Source organism: Poecile atricapillus, chromosome W, assembly GCF_030490865.1.
Source record: "Poecile atricapillus isolate bPoeAtr1 chromosome W, bPoeAtr1.hap1, whole genome shotgun sequence".
Lineage (NCBI taxonomy): Eukaryota > Metazoa > Chordata > Aves > Passeriformes > Paridae > Poecile > Poecile atricapillus.
This window is the reverse complement of record NC_081288.1, coordinates 12,487,300-12,507,877: the sequence shown is the minus strand read 5'-3', so window position 1 is coordinate 12,507,877 and position 20,578 is coordinate 12,487,300. Positions and strand designations below refer to the sequence as shown.

The following is a 20,578-nucleotide window of genomic DNA, read 5'->3' as shown; positions in this document are numbered from 1 at the left end:
TCACATGGATGAGTACCTCATTTATCAGGTGGATCCTCTCCCTTCTGTGGCTTTAATTTCTATTCCTATTCTGACACATTATCTTTCTTACAAACATCACTATCCACCTTCCAACCTTGGAGAGACTACTGTGGTCTTAGATGCAGGGGCTCATGTGCCTGAAATCATGCTGCCAGGATAGGAAAGAGGTCCCTGAGATAGTATACAATCTCACATAGTGCTCACTTTTTCTTGGAATTTTCATTAGAAGATTTTAAAGACAGGTCTGGTGGGGAACTGTTGGTAGCAAGTGGATATGAACTCGTAGAGAGAAAAGTTTTTCAGGTGTACAGAAGTGTTATTTGAGCATAAGTATGTTATGTTTTTCTCATGGTCTCATATATTTAAATGATGCCTGCTCAGAGACAGTAAATCTACCTTTTCCTGCTAGAAAAATACGAAGGATATGTCCTTCCCTTTCAGATTCTCTGCAGCATTTTCTTCCACATTTTTTGTAATTGGACAGAATTACCCAGCATTTTACTTCATGGGATTTTTCACTGATTGAAGGAAACAAATTTGCTTTGGAACTTGGGTTTGGATTTGGTTTTGTTTTGTTATGTTTTGTTTTTCTGGTAGAAAAGCCAGACTCCAAATCAGAAAGCAATATAAAAAATTGCAACAAAGTTAGAAAATTACAAGGGTGATTTAAGGGTAACTTAATAGGGTAACTTAAGGGTAACTTAATATGGTAAAATAAACATAACAGAAATTTTACATTAAAAGGAAAAGATTCAAGTAAATCCAGCAATAAGACACATAATTCTGTATTTTAAGTGTAATTGCTTTTATGGGAGTATGGGGAAACAGAAAGTAGAAAGTTGCCAGGCAACCATTCGTTAAAAGACAAATCTTTATCCAACTTTCCAGTAATTCTACATTTAGATAATGAAAATTTATTCTGATTTGTCCAGATGATCTATCAAAGTTGAGTTGTTTGAACTGGGGTCCCAGTTCATTATAAAATGAGAAAGAAAATCTGAGAAAAGCAATATACAGTTAAATACAACTGACATGGAATGGGACTGGAAGACTCAACAAGTAAAGAATATTTATCTGACTATATTCCAGACTCCAAATCTGAGATCACCAGTATAATAAAATTACCTCAGTTCTTATAAGGGCATTATGGTTAACACAGGACTGAAAAAAACCTCATCCTCAATTGCCATTTACAAGACCTTTTTTTTTCACTTCTCCCTCTTCTCACTCACTGTGTTACTTTTCAGTGTAGCAATGTAATTACACTGAGGACACCTACATTTCACCTAGCCCAGCAATTTGAGAACTTCTGAGCAATAAAATGAACCATGAGTGCATAAATACTGTTGGTTGTTTTACCATTAATGTGGGACAAGCCACCTTGAAAGAATTACATATCTTTATATCAGGGGCATAATCTCTTGTCTGGTTTTATCATCACAATTAATACAATTTTTCTAGAGTAGGATCACACGTTTGCTCCCTTCTTCCACAAACTATTTCTTCCCCTCAGTTTCTTCTTTCCCTTCTGCCCTCCCAAGAATATTGGAGAAAACAGTATACCAGGTTTTAATAACAAATCCTGGGAACCAGGGTGGCCCAGTGCAGTCTCTTTGATGGCTCTCCCAATAACTCTGTGGTAAGGGGACCTATCTGGTGATGAAACTTTCCAGGAAGTCTCACTGCCTTTGACATGTTGGTATGCCATCCATGCAGTCTGTTGTGTGTAGTCCTCAATGCTACAAGTCTTCACGATGCATAGGACCAACCTTCCTGAAGTAGAGCTCTTAGCCCTGAACTGAACTGAGTAATTAGGTTTGAAATCTCTAAGTTTATGGACATAAAGAAGCAGACACAGCCTCCAGAACAAGCAAGTTTATTTCTGCGGGAGCATTGGCGTAGATCTGCACGGAAAACCTAAGCAGTAAAAAAAAAATGTAACTCACAGGTACAGATCAGAGTGTGGAGAAAGCGCATTAATAAGGCACCACACAAATAGGACAACTGTATCTATGTATGAGGCTAAGGAAATAAATGGGTTGAGAAAGAGAAATATTTTCTTTCTCACAGAAGACCTAGATGGAACTTTGAACTTAAGTGAACAGTATCTTTGATCATAGAGAATGCCAAAAAAAATATTAAGAGCTGCTTATCTTTAATCTCATGCAAACAAATGAAAGGCCTTCTATTCTTGGGGTCTCAGGGAACAAAGATTGTCTTTGCTACCATGAAATATTTTGAAACATGTTCAAAAATACTTAAACAGTTATCAAGAAAATATATACTTCCTTTGGCATATTGACGTGTATTCTGCTTCTTGGCCATAGGATTAGTTCTAGATGGTTTCTTCTGAATATTCTGAAGGTTGAATTACAACTGCCAGGATTTTCTTGGTGCTGTAGTAATTTCACATCTTATTTCAGGCCTAATCACATTTCTTGGCAGGGTCCCATAGATATTGCAGATTTGACTTGCTGCCCCACAAGGCTAGCCATGGACTTTTATAGAGGTGGATCAACTTATATTTTTCAATTGGATTTAACCTGGTTCTCCCTACTTGTGACCAAAGGAGGGGAAGAAAGGCTTTCTAAAGCAGTATCACACAGGAACAGAGTGGCCAGCAGGACCAGGGCAGGGATTGTCCCCCTGCACTCAGCACTGGTGAGGCCACACCTCAAATCCCACGCTCAGTTTTGAGCCCCTCACTACATGAAGGACTTTGAGGGGCTGGAGCGAGTCCAGAGCAGGGCAGCAGAGCTGGGGAAGGGTCTGGAGCATCAGTCTGATGAGGAGTGGCTGAGGGAGCTGGGGATGTTCAGCCTGGAGAAGAGGAGGCTCAGAGTAGAATTTACTGTTCTCTACAACTGCCTGAAAGGAGATGTACCCATGAGGTCATTGTCTTCTCCCAGGTAACAAGTGATAGAGTAGAAGGAAATGGCCTCAAGTTGCACCAGGGGGATTAGATCAGATATTAGGAAAAACTTCTTCAGACTGCTCAAGGAAGAGTTTGAGTTACTATCCCTGGAGGTATTTCAAAGACCTGTTTGAACTTGGTGTTTGCAGCAGATCTGCACAGGCATGTAAGGTAATCTGTTCTGTTGCCTGAGGGTAATCCAGTTTTAGCCTAGCTTCCTAGCTCCTTTTTTTTTTCCACAACCCTACTGCCTGCAGAGACACAGCCTCAGTTTTTCCTGTGCAGGCCAGTGGGTTTATAGCAAAACTGAATTAAGCAATGTGGAAAAGAGGCTACTTAGAGCCTGAGTTCAAAGTCAAGACAGAATTATCATTAAATATTAATACAGTCAGAGAAGAAATGGTACAGCGCTGGTAGCACTGTAGTTGTGATAGAAACATTCTTTATGTTCTTATATTTATGCTTTGAATTTTTATGTAAACAAGCATTTTTTTATCTGTTTATTTGATTTTGTTTTGTATTTAATTTGTTATGTTACCAAAGTCTGTATAAATGGAAAGGCTGCCAATTACAGTTATAAAAAATTGCAACAGAATGAAAGTATTAGTGCTTAGAAGATTTCATAATTGTCTGTTTGCCTTCCATAGCTATTTTCTGCTGGAAAAATTACAGACACCAGAGTAGCTGAGCTGAAGGAACAGTACACCCTGCTGCATGAGGCTGTGATAAGGTATAATATTCCTTTTTAGACTTTCAGTAGTCAAAACATTATGTTTTAAAAATATTTTCTGCTCATGCTGAAGCCTAATTAACATTTAAGACTTACTTACAGTTATAGTTCATAAACAGGGAGCCAGAACACAAGGTTATAAACCAGTATTATTTCATAGGAACTTTCAAGGTAATTTGGGATACTTAAATGCTTCTTTGAAACACATCTTTGTTTCTAATACAAACATAATAATATTGGGAATGGATGTACAGACTGCAATAGACAATTTGCAAGTTTAAAATAAATATGTATTTGAAGATCCTGTAGCTAGAATTGTAATGTATGAAAAGACTGACCTACTGAGCTGACATCATAGAGAGCAACTGAAGAAGCTAAAGGCTCATTTTCAAGAAAGAAAATGAAACTGTCACTCCAAAATAGTGTGAATTTCACCTTCTGAGAGTACTGACAGATTAGACAGGACTGCTAGTAGATTTTGATTAGAAGCTTAAGCTTCAAAGTAAAATGAAATTTGGAAATTTAGGTATAGTAGGTATTACTTAGGTATTTTGAAAATTAGATATAGTAGTTTTGAGCCTGCCCTGCACCAGTACTTGCTGGAGGACAGAGCAGAGATCTTGTTCATAGCCTGACACCAGGCTTGGGCAGGGCATGTGTGAGTGGGAGAGAGACAGAGGTGGACAAAGGGGGACAAAATACTACAGCTGTACCAGTCCCAGAACACAGCAGTCCTACTGAAAATACTGCAAAACTACATTACTATTTATAAATAATAATTTTATATTTCTTACAGCATACCTGTAATTATCAGTAAAATCAGCATCATGATATTCCTGTTACATTCTTGTAATACATACCATAATATCCACCATATTAGCAATATTTTATCCCATTTTCACTGACAGTCCAAATTTAAAACCTTATGGCAATTCTGTCATTGAAGGTAAAGCCTAATTTAAGTATTCTAAACCTAATTCAGGTTATACCTGCTTATTTGGATTATGCTGAAATTCGTTGTGCCTCCTGGCAGTCTGAATAGCAACAAGTGCTAAGTAATGTAAAGTAATTTGAAAAAGAGTTCTCAAAACACTGAAATAGTTTTTCTTGAGGATAGCTGAGTCTTCTAGTTTTGTCTTAATAAAATGGGGAGTTGGGATATCGTTCTGACTCTGAAACATTATCTGAGTTTATTTCAAATTACTGAGATAGAAAATCTTTCTGAGAAGCAAAATTAAAAACAGCACTACTAAACCAGTTCAGGTTCCTAGAAAATACAGGAAGACTTTTCTGACTGCTCAGATCTAAACATAGTTTGTGGGGTTTGAATTAATTGATTGAGAAGATTTCTACCACACTGGTGTTCACTGATCTGAAGCAGAAATCCAGTAGCTGCTAATTCATTGATTTTTATCCAGTGTTAGTTTGAAAACAGTCTTTCATTGGAAAAATATAAACATATTCCTACATGTTTTATGTATTTATATTTTTTTTTTCATACAGGGCATTCACTTATGTAAAGGCAATCCCTTTTTGTGTATAGCAAGTGGAATAGGGCCTGAGTGTATATAGGACTCAGCTGTTCTTTCTGTCACACTTAAAACTATCCTTAACAGAATGCACCAAAAGCATGAAAATGTTAGATGGTAGGTTACATCTCTCAGTCTTTCCATCATTCTCACAGGAGTATGAAGTGGCCATACTTCTGTAAAAAAGTGGATCAGAGAGCATGATATCACATTCTGTATTAGGTGTAGTTATGTGTCACAGCAGAACACCAATGTGTGAGCAAGCACTAATTCCCATGGATAAATTTCTCCTACTGCTAAAAGAAAGCAAGGAAAATAAATTGCCAAAAATCAATCACGATGTCCAGTATATTTTAAGGATATCAAAAGTGGGATTCAGACATCAAAAGTGAGATTCAATTGTCCATATGTTAACATCAGTAGACGTGCTCATCTGAGCAAGGTGCCAAGGGTCCCTTAACAGTCAATAGAAAGAAACAAGGACAACACACTTCCTCCTTATTCAGACATCTGCAAGGGTCTAGTTTTCTCCATCACCTGTAAGGACTGTCCTCGTGGTAAGTGCAGTGTGTGTATATTCTCTTCCTGCAAAGAACCCTTCACAGGATCAATACTGATTTTTAATTGTTAGATTTTCTCCCTAATATGTGCAGTATAGTTCTGTGGATCAAGAACTTGTTTTTTCACATATTACAGTTGAATTCAATCCCTTTCCTAATTAATCTCCATCTGTCCTGGTGTTGTTGCAATGCCATGTTAAGACAAATGACACAGGATGAAGTTTTCAAGCTCTGTTTTCTTCTTTCCTTTATTAGCATATAAAAATCTCAAGGAGAAAGCCTTATACATCTTAAGCAGCACAGTTCCCTGTGACAGGTGTGCCAAACTGTTGCAACTGATCTCTTTGGTATACAATACAAATTTATCTAATATAATGAATGCAATTACTCTGCTTGCAGGCAGTTTCCAAGGCTGTTGCCAGTGTACACAGAGCTATAAATGTATAGTGCAGTCCTCTGTTTAGTAGCAAATTTATTTCTTGCTCTCAATTTGGCACAATTTGGCATTCTAAAAGCTGAAAGATGTCACCTGGCAGATAACATCTTTGATACTTTTCTTCAAAGTCTTAAGTGCTTTTGCATTTATGTTTGCTGAGAACAGGCTGTCATGCCATTGTGGTGCTGTCTCACCCATGCACTTTGTAGTAAGGCTGCATCTAAAGTTGAACTATCTGAACTTGTATTTGGCCCCTGGAAACTCTTTCAGTCACTCAATTGTGTAGCTTAGTTGTAGATTTTATTTATGTTATCTCAATTTAGGAACCTAATATGAATATTCTGATTACCCAAACTGGAAGATACTCAGATAATAATGAAGATTCATTAGCAGGTTAGGAATCTTATTTTCTTAAGCCTCTGCTAAATTACTAATTATTACGCAAATTCAAAAGCTGCCAAATCAGACTGCACAATCTTACTTTAGCAGTCATGTGATTCTATATGAGTACATTGTGTAGATATGCAGTTATTTCTTCATTGTCTTCAATTAAATTTCATTCAACATGAAAAAATACTGTTGACATCTGCAGGGAGAAGAATCTTGGTTCAACACTCAAGTCTTATTTCTATTTTTCTTTTTTTAATTATCTTGAAAAAATCAATACTAAAAATTTTGTTTTTAGGAATTCACTTACGTGTTTAGGTAACTATGTAAAATGCATATGTTACAACAGAATTGTGTTTAAAATTGTGTATTACTACAACAAATTATATTTTCTCCCACAATTGCATAAATTCTCTTAGATTTAAAGAATATTTAAATATCATATAGAATCCAGTGTCAATAAATCAGTTTATTTTTCCCTTAATATGTATATGTAAACACATGAAATTATTTGTTCATGATGAAGGCACAGTTTTGTGTTGAAGTCTTATTTTCTTGTGGTTTTCTTATTTTCTAGTTTAGAAAAAGGAAGTTGTCTAGGGAGAAATGTTGCATGAATCAAAACAATTTCTGCTATATTATTTCAACTATGTTTGTGCAGTATAGTCAATTTTATGTTTTGTATCATCATTATATTTTTTATCATCATTTTACCATCTTGACTCTATTCTCTAGTGTGATATGTAATTTTGTTTTTCTGTTTAAGCCATAAATGTAAAATTTGAGCCAAAATTTATGTCCAGAGTTTATCAATATGGGAAATTCTAAGTTCCTTTGTTTTTTTAAATAAATCTATTGCACTATATTTTTAATTAATAAAAGGCAAGTTGTTGCCACTGAAGATGAATAGATCACACGGACACAGGTCGAGGTGTGGTGAAAGAAAGAGAAAGTTTATTTTTCCCCCCAGGATTTATAGGCTCCTGACCATGGCCAGAGATTGGATGGTCAGGATAACACTTTCTCACTGCACTGGCCATGAGATGCCCATCACAAGACGTGTAACAGAAAGAATGTACACATGTCTATGTTTACAGTTACTGTCCTGGGAAAGTCCTTAGGAAACCATGTCAGCAAGCTCAGAAGCTGAGTTTTCAGGGCGACAACAAGTGATATAGTTCTTTATTCTTCTACATAATTTGTGACTAATTTTAGTATACCATTATATAAAAGTCATAATGCAGTACTACTGAAGAGGCAAACACAATGATTTCTTTAGCATAAAGCATAGATTTATGTATGGTGCATTGTATATGAATTTTCATAGTGTTGTTCTTGTTAAGAGTTTTCCATACTAATCAACGTATTTTACTAACAGCCTTTAGGATGTGTTTCAGCTATCACCACACAGGTTCTTAAGTATATTATGCACACCAGTCTCCAGACACTGACAGGAGTTTGTTGTTTCTGTGGAACTAGTCTGGTGGAACAACTCAGATCAGATCATTGATCACCGATCTACAGGCCTCAGAATAAGCTTCCACAGATGTCCACAAATGTATTTTCAGCTTGTGTATCATTACATGAGTTATTTCAGGTCTTGGTAGCACTACAGCAGTAGCAAGATGTAATTCATCGCTGGGAAGATGACCCTGTGTTTATTAAGAATTTAAAGTTGTCATATAGGCCAGACTGGGCCTTGTCCTTGTGAACACTTCATTATTATAAGTCTCCGCAGTGAATCAGATCTAGCCTTTGGCACTTCTTAGGATAAAATGGATTCCCTGTCTCTTCATTTTTGTCTAGGAAGTATTAGACAAATAAATTAGACTACATAACAGTCTGTCATCTGGTTAAAATTAGATGAGATGAATCTCACTCTAGCTGTAGGTGTGCAGAAAAACCCCTGAGACCAGATTCCACTGCTCTCATGGCATCATAGGATGACTTGGGTTTGAACAGAGCTCAGGAGGTCCAACCTCCTGCTCAAGGCAGGGTCAACTAGGAAGTCAGACAAGATTATTCAGATCTTAATTCCATCTCATCTTGAAAACCTTGAACTAAATATTATTGGTATGTAAAGATGTATAAATACAAAGCCCGTGCTTCACATTGACTAGTTCTAAATTTGTCTATTTAATGTAGTTTACAGGAATCTGAGACCCAGCTGTTACAGGAAGCTGAACGCCTGAGTACAGAACTGGAGCAACAATGTGACCTGGAAAAAGCAGAACAGTTCCCTGAAGAAGCTTCCAGTGAAGCTTCCCAAATAAGGCAGCAACTTCTCAGCTGCCGAAATGAATACAATGCTATTAAAGGAAGAGTGTATGAAAATCGACTGAAGATAGAATGGTAGGTGAAAGTGGTCACATGCTGCTAATTTTGTCATAGCTAATCTAAAAAGATGATAAATAGAATAAAAATCATCTTTACATTTTACGTGGACATATTTCATGATGGCTGCTGTCAAACAAATGGCCGCAAACTTTCCCCAGTAACAGCAACATGTCAGTGATGAATAAATTTGCCATGGTGAGATTTGTTGATAGTTTTAAATTTAGAACATGGATAGGGTTCTTTAAAATGTTGTTTAAAATTTATTACATTGCACAAATAATATTTAGGTGGAGAAAATTAACATGAAAAATTCTAGTCTAGGATACCTTCAATACAAATGTTTAAAGTGTCTCAGAGACCTGTTGGCTTGGATTTTATGGAACAATGTCATAAATAGACCCAGTGCTATTTTTAACGTCAGTAGCATGGTGTATTCAAATTTTTCTATTCAGGTATTCAAAGGGGCAGGAGTACTTGTATATTCTAATGTCAGAAAAATTATAAATTTTCTGTGAAGGGAATGAAATCTTAACATTTCTGTGTAAGGAAAACAATCCAGAATTAGCTTGGTATTGTATACATTTCAATTATCTGCATACTCTGTAGTAAAATTACAAGCAGAAGTATTGCATTTGTAAAAATATGTACATAGGTAGATGAAATCAGATTTTTATTTTGTGGGGGCCTTGCTATTTTTACCCATCTTCAATCCAGCTGTAGTGTCATTGGTGTGTATATAAACACAAACACACAATGTCAGCATCTCAGCAGTTAAGATTATTATTCTGCAAAGAAATCAGGAACACTGTACACACTGCATGGAGCAGGCTTTTCTGGCAATTCTTTATTGATTTTTTTAGCTTTATTAGAGCCAAGTGTTTGCTCTAAGAGAAAAAGAAACTTGAGAATGAAGCAAACTGGGAGTGGGAAAGAAACATGGAAAGCATCTGGAAAAAATTATTTGCTATGAGATAACTAAGAAACATGAAATTTCCTGAAATAATTATTAAATACAGAATGTATTGCAATTTCCAAGCAGTCCAAAAAGAAGGTCTTCAAAAGTGTGCTTTTTAACCATTTGTCCTCATATATTTTGGGCATTTTTCACTTGTAAATTGATTTTGCATCAATTTACCAAAAAAAATATTAGGATTTATACATTTAGGGAATATTTTCCCATTTTCTACCTCCAGTCAAAATGAGAACTCTATTCTATAAAAAATGCAGTGTAGGTATTTCAATTACCCTTGCACATTTTCTGGATAATTTTTATATATGAACTGAATATCTTGCCGCTTAAAAATCCACTTTTTGGGCTTGTCATGCTGTAAAAAATGTTCCTTCATTGTAGTAAGTAACTTATGTCTTGTGTATTGCCTGTGATCAAACCCAGCTGTACAGTCTTACCAGAGGTTGGTGGGGTGCATTATCTAATGGAGACCAAAAGTGCAGCCCCAGCCACTTGTGATGTGGGGATTTCATGAGCCAAATACAGTTCTCTGTGCTTGGGAATCCTCAGTTGACCCCTATTCCTTTGAACTTTTCCTGTCTTCTCCAGAACAAACTTCTGACATTGCAACACGCTGGGTGAAGCGCTCCACAGATTAACTACGTAAGAGCTGCCACCTCCTTGCTTTTTTAACCTGACTCCTACAGCTTCTTTCAGTGCCCTGTAGTTCTTGTACTGGATGAGACAATGAGCATCTGATTCACTGCTGCAGAATGGATTGGTAGATCTCTTTTGTACAACCCTTTCCCCCTTTAATTTGTCTATTTTTTCAAACTCAGGAGCTACAGCTTATTTAATTGTTCCTTGTCTGGAATCTGTTTCATGCCTGATGGTAGCATTGGGTCTTATGTGTGTTGTGGGTATGAAGTGAGAAGGATGTGCCTTGATTGTGTGTGGATTTGCTTACTGGGAGAGAAATTCCAGAAATATTCAAGAAATTATATTGATTTTGAGTTGGACTAGTCTAGAACGAACAGGACTAGCACAATATGTGTAAAGAATGGGTGAGTGAATGTAGTGGAGAAATGACAAATAGACTGAAGAAAACCAGATGACGGGTGTGAATACGTGCTTGTACTGAAGATGTGACTTTGGTGCCTGTGAAAGACAGTGAAAATGAGTGTCCAGAGTAGAGTTTTGAATAGCAGGTGATCCAACATTGATGTAAAATGAAGATTTATATTCTTGCTGGTTTTATCCAAAGATTAAACAGTATTTGATGAAACATCTGTGTGCATAGACAAAGTCACAGGCAGAGGAGAGGGAAGCTCCATCAAAGGTATTAGAAGTTTGCTAGATTGCTGCTTGGTTTCCTTCATTTCTCAGGATAAAAAGTCATGGTCCAACCTCTCTTGGCCCTTGATCTCTCTGGAACACAGTCTCCCTTGTTGTCCAACTGTGTTAATACAGTCCCAGCTGTGCTTGGCACTTACAAGTAAAGTCTCTTTGGGAATTATGACTAATGGCTGTTCAGTCTGAAAATAAACATGTTGTTTATTTACTTTTTTATGCATAGCAGGCACGGAACATGGAAGGGGAAAGGTTTTGAAGGGTTTATCTGTGCCTCTTATCTACTGCTTTATCTTTTTTTTTAGAATGTCTACTCAGACCTAGTGCTGAGCTGGAAGTGAGAAATCTGATCTGGTTCCCCTGGTTCTGCAGATCTCTGTTCCCCTGTTTCTGTAAACCTTTCTTTCTCTGAAGCATCCTTCTTATCTCTGATGCCTTTGTTTCCTGCCTTAATTTACTTTCTCTAGTATCTAAGAGTACTTAGCAGGTTTTTTGCACTCAGATTCAAATCTAACAATGACATTTCACACTTGAGGAGTCATACAGATGTGCCATAACATTAGCAAGGCTCAAGGTCTCTTAATATTCCATACTCTTCTGTCCCTATTTAATTTCCTATTTACTTGACTCTGTAAGTAATTTTCTTCAGACCTTTCTTAATAGCTGAAGATATTTCATCTTCTGTTTTAATTGTTTATTGTTCTAATGAATAGTCAACATTCCCAGAATAAATTAAATTGCTTTCAGCATTGAAGTATCATCAGGTTTTCAGGAATTTTGTGACTTTTTTCATATCTTGAATAGGTACATGAGGTATTTAGTGCATTTCTTGACACACTTCAGCTGTCAGGGAAGTCACCCTGAGGGTGACTGCATGGATGGGGTATGTTCCCACTGTAGGTACGTACCTCCTCTTCCAGTCTGTGGCCTGTTCTGCCATATGGATGGACTGGGCTCATTGCTGGTGTGTCTGCCTAAGAGCTCAGCACAGGGGGAGAACAAGGGTTGGAAGGATTTCACTGAGCTTGTAAAGCTTGGGCCACCATCCCAAAGTCAGAGCTGACTCTGGGAGTATTCTTCCTCTCAAAAACTACTTGGCAAGGGTAATAAAGTAATAAAGTAAAAGGAAGAAGAGTCATATGCAGTCATCTCTCATCTCAGTTCTGCTAAAATTGCATTCAGAGCCATCAAATTTCTTAATATAATTGATAAGAAGCCTCAGTAAGTAAGAATATAGACCAAAAAATCAAATTAGTGGAACAAGAAGGAAAGAATCAGTGTGATCAGCAAGGATTTGCTCTGGCTCAAGGAGACATTTCACTTTAATGTTCATGTGTGGCTTGGCTGGTTTATGAGGCAAAATAAAGAAGAGCTGCTTTTTAATTACACAATGGTATCAACAGTAGCTTATTATTGAGAAATAATAAATATTCAATCTAAATCTATCATCTAAACAATTCATTTTAGAGAAAGCAATTAATTTGTACTAAATTTATCTGTAATCAAGAGTTTGTGAGATTAAAGGTGCCTGATGCTTGAAAATAATTTTATTTGAAAACCTAGGTCCAATCTCCAAGCTCTCACAGAGATAACAAAACAGCTCCTCACTGAAATACTCTGTGCAACTGCATGCAAGTCAGGATTGCAAAACTGACTTTGTCCTTGTAGAAGCATTGCAAATAAGGAGCACTTGTAATTATTTCTGTATTAGTCACTCAATAATTAAGAAGTGAAAAGTTAAGCTGTTGTCCATGGCTTATGTAGTAAAGAATTACAGGCCATAAGTAAAATAAATAGCATCACAACTGAAGTTGTTATCAGCTAGTCTTGTCTCTGCATTTTCTGGTACCTACAGACTAATTACAGCTCAGAGCCTTACAGGAAGCTCACGCTGGCAGCCTGTCAGCTGTGATAACTTCTACCTATGGTTACTAGATTTTAGTAGTGAGGTGCTGAACACCTTCTGTGGATTTCCAAGCTATTCCAGCTCTGAGAGAGAGTAGCTGAAGGAGTTCGCTTTCTTGCATGACAGGACTTCTAATGATAACAGTGTTGTGGTTTTTTGTGAGCTGAGGAAGTGAAATGGACTTCTGTTGACAACTACCACTACATTTCTTAATCTCTCAATCTTAATTTTTTTATTTCTGTGTCAGCTTGCAGCTGTAAATGTCTCTCAGGGAAAAATCTGGAATATATTTTTATTACTAGCTCAGTTTTCCAACTGCTTTTTTTTACCTCATTAAAACTGCATCTATGACAGCTTTTCACGTACAGTACTGTTATTAGGCTCCATGAAAATAAGAAGAGCAAGGTTAGAAATGTTTGCACACATTAATGCTTAAGAATTTTATCTTCTTTCCATTGTGTGTATTGTTAGAAGTATAATAGTGATAATAAAATCCACATGATTTTTAAAAATACATCCATCAGTGAAGGGCTATAAAATAATGGGAAATTTAAATGCCTAATGCCAGTTGCAGCTGTTTTGTTTGCTGTCATTGACATCTAAGTAAAATAGCCATGAGGTTCATATCCATATAACACAGATTAAAAGATTCAAATGCTAAAGACCAAATGGAAAGACCAAAATTTCTCTGCTTATCTTACATTAAGCTGTGTTTATCTATTAAATAAGAGACGAAACTTAAATTCTTTGAAGAGTCTTATTTGATTTCTAAATGTGTTTTAATCATCCTGACTCCCCTTTAGAGTGCACAGAGTTATCTTCAACTAGAGTGCATAGGTTATCTTCAACTGTTAATTTATGTCATCCTAAAGCAGTCACCTGGAATGTGAGATAACCTCCCCTTTGGAGGTCCCATTTTTTTATCCCTGACAATAAGGAAGCCTGGGATGTTAGCATAGAGCTGCCTGACTTCTGGCTGTGGGCAGCTGGATCAAACTCATTGTTCAAACAGGACAGATTTAACTTCTTTCTTTTCACCCATTTTTTCTTTTCACACTTCACTGGTTTTTGTGTGGAAGTGGTTGGTTGGCTGGCTATTTAGGTAACTTGGCCCTTGTCATTCACTGTTGCCTTTGTTTATGCCACAGAAAATGAAGTGTTCAAATCATTTTACTTCTGCTGGATGGAAAATTTTTTCTTGTGAAACTGGAATGGTTCCACAGGAATCTGTCCTCATGAGTGAGGAATGTGACAAAATGAAAACAGTGTCAATTTTGCTCTCCCTCCTGATCTTTGGTATTGCTCTTTTGATCGTCCAGTGTGATGTGAAAGGGGGCACAGCACGGTCTAACCACAAGCTCTGCAGTACCTCTTTAATCATTTGGCACAAGACTTATTTAATAGTATTTTGTGGCAGTCAAACAGTTATGGGTATTTGTGCAAAGGAGACATTCTTTATCCTTAGTGTGATTATGCCAGTCCCAAGGAATTCAATTAGAAGTACTGCCAAAATGGGTTTGGAATATGATTTTGGAATTTTGGAATTTTTTTTAATTAATTTTATCAGTTTTGGGGGAAGATTGATTTAAATTCAACTTTTTTCTTTATAAGATTTTGTTTTGCAAACTCATTCACACTCTGAGTGTTCAAATGCTGGCATTCAAATTAGTTTTTAGTCTTTACCAGTCCCTGTAGAGGCATAATTGCAGTCTGCCCATACAAATATCATACATGCTGTATATCAACAACATCTACTCTGTGTCTATTTTCTCCTTGCTCTTCATCTGAGCCAGAGCTTCTTATTTGTGGGAGAGATGTTTTGTTTTGTTCTGTTTATATTGCAACACCACCAACTCAGTTCTCTTTTTTTTCACTATTTCCTTTCCTTAACTAGAAATATGTTGCCTGATGCTTCCAGGTATAAGCTTCACTCCTTTTGCTGGAGGACTCAAATATAAGAAAGAGTTTATTGAGAGAGTGGGGGTGGTGGAGGGGAGGGGGGAATCTTAAATCAGAACTGCTAAAGGGTTGAGCATAAGGTCCTAGGAATGGTCATCCATGAGTTGGCTGCTGGGAGACTGATCTCTGTTCCCATGACCACATACTTTCTGAATCCTGAACCACCACCACCACCATGAAAAGTCTTGCACTGCTGCTGAAAGATTTCAGAAGAAAAAAAAGAAATAGTTGTCACCTGCCTCTTTTCTGTATCAGCCACATTATGAGGTAACTGTAATAGCTGTTTTGGGTGGGTGGAGATGCCCAGGAGTCCCTTGCCATTGTTATAGCTCCAAGTGACACAATTCTTTTATGGAAGTTTGTCCCTTTCTCTTAATGCTTCTCTAATTTAAAGAGTTATTTATTCTACCAGACTGTCCTGTGTATCAACAAAACTTGACCAGCACATCCTCCCACAGGAGTTAAAAAAATTTAAGCACTGAATAAATTTAAGCACTGAATAAATTTAAGCACTGAAGTGGGTTCTTTGCTATACCTGGGACAGAGGATTTGTTTGTTCCACCTATTCCTTAGCTGCAGTCTTTACTTCTTTATAGCCTGAGACTCTGAAATGTCATTTTTGGTACTAATTGCATTGCAAGAACCTGCCCTCTTGTTCCCAGTGAATAGCTCAGTGACCCAGTTAAGTTGTTAGGCTGTAAGGGCATACAGACTGCTGTAGCCCATTTACCTTCTATAGGTGCAGAATTGTTCTGTGCAGGTACTGGGGATGTAAAGATGTACCTTCAGTAGGGATAATTTTTTTGTATTTGGCAGTATTTACCTACCTGCTACCAAGAAGCTCCCTACTGTAAATCCAACAAGCTTGTTGGTTGAGCTCTCTTTTTAGAACCATTCCTGCATCTTTCTCAGGGCAGTGTTAGTAAATGCACACAAGATCTAAGAGCTTTCCTGTTTTCTCCTTTCTTCCTTCTTCACTTCTTTAGCATCTGTCCCTGTTGTTGCCTGAAATTAAATGCAATTTAGCTTTGGATATAGGATAAGATCACTGTGGCTATTCAATTTACTTTTCAACCATACTCCTTTGACTTAGCCTATAATCCCTGCCAGTTTTCAGGATTTTTTTTCCACAGGATCCAGTCCAGATTTGAGGAGCTTCACCTGAGTAGTCTGAAGAGTAAATGTATATGTGAAAACATTCATAGGAAGAAGAAAGTTTCTCACTAGCAACTGCACTTTCTTTGACATTTGATGTCTTCGTGGTTGTTACCTACCTCCTCTTTCCTTCTGCCACATTTCCGTGTTGACATTTTGTTTTCTGAGGTTGGGAGGAACTGTGGCTATAGGGTGCCACTGGTAAAGGCAAGGGTGAGTGAGGCATGAATGCACCCCTCAGGAGGTGGTCAGACTAAGAAAAATCAGGTTCAAATGTTTAGATGTGTGCATTGTAGAAAAAGATGTGTACACCTCCATATATACACCCAGTCCTTCAGGACCCCCAGTTACTGTCAGAAAACTTCCTTTAAGTCTGAGCACCTTTCATGCTCTTTCACCATGTGTTGTAGTCTAACACAGGATAGGGTTTCATACTTTCCTACCATTTACTGTATTACAGTAATGATTATTCTATTGCTAATATATTTAGTTCTGCTTTGATTTTTACTGCAGTTTGCGAGAAGAAAAAAAGCTTCTGGAAAATGAATACGAAAGAATTTCAAAAGAAAAGGTAAGTACAAGACATGAGAAAAGCAATGTGTTATGTTTCATCAACTAACATATTAAAAATCACTGAAAATGTTTTCTCACTGTGCATGTCTAGAATTTATTTAAAATAGAATACATAGAAATACATAGAATACACAGAAAAATAGATTTTAAAAGAAACAGACTTTATTTGCTATATTATATCATTCAATTTTGATAACTTGGGCAAGCAATAAATAACTGATTCAGAAAAGATCTGGATTTTTGTTTACTCAAGAAAATGTTTACTATATTCAGCAAGTGGATACTGCATTTAAAGATAGCTGCAGGTTTTTAGTTCTAGGATATGAATATTAAAAAATACACTTGTAGCCATAAATCCTGAGGAATATATGTGGCTTTGGTGGAAATAAAATTCTATTAGTATTGATATAAGAAACACACATCTGGTAAAAAAAATAAATTTCATATCTTGTCATTAAAAGTGTTATCATCATTCAGTGTTAGTGAGTCTGTGTTCAAGTTAGTGAGCTCTGTCTGAGCTTCTGTGTATCAGAAGCCTGCAAAATGTAAAAGGGAAAATGCAATTAATCTGGTCTTTTACATTCTTTTTAAGAAAGGCAATAAAATTAAAAAGTTGAAAGAAAACTGTGATGAGCTCAGCAAAGAAGTAATCCAGAGGAAAGAGGAAATTGATTCAATAAAAGAAGCTGTTTCATCCAAGGAAAAGCTGATATTGACAGATGAGGAAGAAATGGACAAGCTTCAGGAGATGCAGACTTATTTAAAAGTAACACAAAATTAATTGTACCTATGTATCTGTGAGTGTGTGTGCATGTGTGTGTATGGGTACATGTTTTGCCCAAAGGAGCAGTGAATATTCTGGATGTTGTCATTCCAAATTCATTATGTCACTACATTAAATATTGGACCATTTTCCAATAGGTGTGAAACATGCTGCTGTGCCATATCCTTATTACTTCTTTAGGAAATACTAACAGTCTTGGTTTTGATTAAAAAGTGGTTTCTATAAAGACATCTTAGTTATATTGTGTTATTGTAGGTTGCAGAGATTACAGTTAATACAGATTTATGCTGAGAATTAAAAACATACCTGGATCAACTTCTTTTCATGGTATGAATAGCATTATAAGATGTATTAATAGTATTCAAGCATAATTCTTATCTTGAAGACATACTAAAATTGTAAACCTCAATGTTTAGTTTTGAAACTAGCAGCTACAATTCTGTGGTAAAAACTCAAGTAATTCAAAAATGCTTCCTACTGATTTTCAGAGCAGTTCTAAATTAATATTACTACTATGAAAAGTCATCAGCTTTTGAGGCTATTAATCAAACCTTTCTGTTTTGTTACTAGGCTGAGCTAGTTAGGATCCTTGGTATTCCAAAGCAACTTGCAAAAGAAACTGAGAAGCTGAATCAGAAAAAAATGTATGTTTTTAATAAATAATTCTATATACCTGAATATATATATATATGTATGACTTCTTCTCATCCCTTAGTTATAGAAATGATTGAGGATGGTTGTTGATTAGAATGAGGATCAAGATTTAAACGAACACCTCCACAGCTGACAGTGTGGCCTGAGCTACAAACCCATTCTCCCTTGGTCCTTCTGTACCAGCTCTGGAGCCACAGCTGCTTTGCTGTAAGGTCCCGACATGAGTTGCAGTCACTAATACTTGATCAGGGGAAATGCAAGCCAGCAGCCAACCTTTTCTTTTTCTCTTTTGTGAAGCTGGGGTTCTTCTCCACTGAAGCATGGCATGTGCTGTTGTCTGTAATAGTAAAATCAAATTAGCACTGTGCGGTTTCTTCTGAGTCACTCACAGGTCCCAGTGGTCCAATTGCCATCCAGATGAATGATGGGTTTCGCACCCCATTTGTGCACAGGGTTACACTGGAGTTTGTGTCTCCTCACTGCTCTGCTTAATGCAACTGTGCCATCATAAATCTAAGAAGTTTTCCCTATAGTGTTACAGAGAAGCAATTTCTAAAACCTACGTTGTGCAGATTGCTATTAATGAAATATTTAATATTTAATATTTAATTATTGTCACCCCATGACAATGAGTCTTTATATAGTCTTTATATGTGTCACATGACAGAATAAACTAACCAGAGTTCCCATTTCTTAGGAAGAGTATTTAGAAATGTCATAGCCTTGTACCTAGTAATTTTGACATAAATCAGTTTACTAGAACTCTTTCTAATGCTGTCATGGTGCTAAGCTGTCAGTTAGCCCCATGGCTACCTGCAATTTTATTGTTGGACTATATTGGAATTTGAAGGTTTTCACTCTCTGTTTTCAAACATTTAACATATATTGTTGTGGAATTATTTTGTATGTCCACAAAAACTGGCAACTTACATTTTGTTTTTTAAATATGCATGTGGAAAATTTAACCCTTACTGCTTTGTTAAAATATATCCACAGTGATGCAGAGAAGAAGAATGAGGCCCTTAATGACCAAATAGAAGAATTGAACAGAACCCTGAAAGCCACTGAAAAAAAGACTGAAGAGATTTTGCAAGAAAAAGAAGATGTGATGAAGGAATTGCATGACAGACAAACTTTGATACAAAAGAATGAACAAGAATGCATTACTTTGACAAAATTACTAGAAATTAGTGCAGAGAAGGAATTAGCTGTCCTAACAGACAGGTTAGAGACATGAGCCACATGGAAAGAGTGAACAATCTTCTATTCTCAAAAATCTATTTCTTTTTTCCGCTGTTGCTTCTATTTTCAAGTTTTATGCAACAGCCAGTGGAAATTATAAATTATCCGGCTTGGTTTTCACTTCAGAAATGTTTATAGAAAAATTTGGAATCTTCAATCTCAGACTTGGCTTGAAGAAGAACATCAAAAATCATAAGCATTGAATAAAATCGTGTGAGATTTTGCTCTTAAAAGTGAAATCTTTTAGAGGGTTTCTCTCTTTAGTGCACATATTTTCTTTCCTGTGTAACCCACTGAAAGTAATTTGAAAAAGAATAAAGTATGTCAGTATTTTCATTTTCAAATGAGGATCATGGATGTCTGCCCTCATGTAGTCCTGAATTTCAGAGGGAATTGGTTAATCATCTCTTTAATATTCCCTTCAATTATGATCCTTGGTAAAATAAAATAAACTGTTAGGTTGCAGGCAAGCTTCCAATGATTCCTCCTTTGCAGACGGAGATGTATAGTTGTAATTCTGGCCATATGCTCAGCAACAATTCTTTTGCCTTTCAAGCTTTGTATTAAAGGCCCATGGCATTTTATTTTCAAATGTTCCTTCATACTAAAAAATGTGTTTTCTTCTCCCTATATGTACTAGATTCCCTGATATTTTTAGCACATTTAGAACAGAATGTGAGACCTCATTGACATAATTAGGGTATTATAATTGATTATAGTTATACAAATGCTACTTTTTTAGGTAATTTTTGTCAGTAGTAACAAGTTTGTCTTGCTGAGCCATAGTGATGAGGTACTCAAAAGCCATTAATATAGTTGTGCCTGTTTACATATATGTCTTGATTGAGTTACCTGTTTCTAAAATTCTGTGTCTATCTATATAGACAAATTCTGGAAAATAATTTAAATAAATGTGTCTTGGAGAAAAAAAAGCAACAAGATATTCTCAGTCACCATCAAACACAGAAAGATAAAGAACTGAAAAGTTTAAAAAAGATAGAGTTACAACTGAAAGGGATTTGGGATTCCTTGGAAGGAGATAAGGCAAAGCATAAAAGACTCAAATCAGAGGTCTGTATGAATGCATTGATC

At 36.4% G+C, this 20,578-nt stretch overlaps 1 protein-coding gene across 1 annotated transcript in view; it reads left to right on the top strand.

The window, feature by feature from the left end:
- The window catches only part of LOC131591572 (coiled-coil domain-containing protein 146-like), a 67,169-nt gene that overhangs the window by 27,069 nt on the left and 19,522 nt on the right, over window positions 1–20,578 (top strand). The window contains exons 3-9 of the mRNA XM_058862396.1: window positions 3,583–3,665; window positions 8,723–8,929; window positions 16,747–16,808; window positions 17,403–17,572; window positions 18,161–18,234; window positions 19,241–19,468; window positions 20,371–20,557. Of these exons, the coding sequence (XP_058718379.1) occupies window positions 3,583–3,665; window positions 8,723–8,929; window positions 16,747–16,808; window positions 17,403–17,572; window positions 18,161–18,234; window positions 19,241–19,468; window positions 20,371–20,557 (1,011 nt within the window). The remainder of the gene's footprint in view (window positions 1–3,582; window positions 3,666–8,722; window positions 8,930–16,746; window positions 16,809–17,402; window positions 17,573–18,160; window positions 18,235–19,240; window positions 19,469–20,370; window positions 20,558–20,578) is intronic.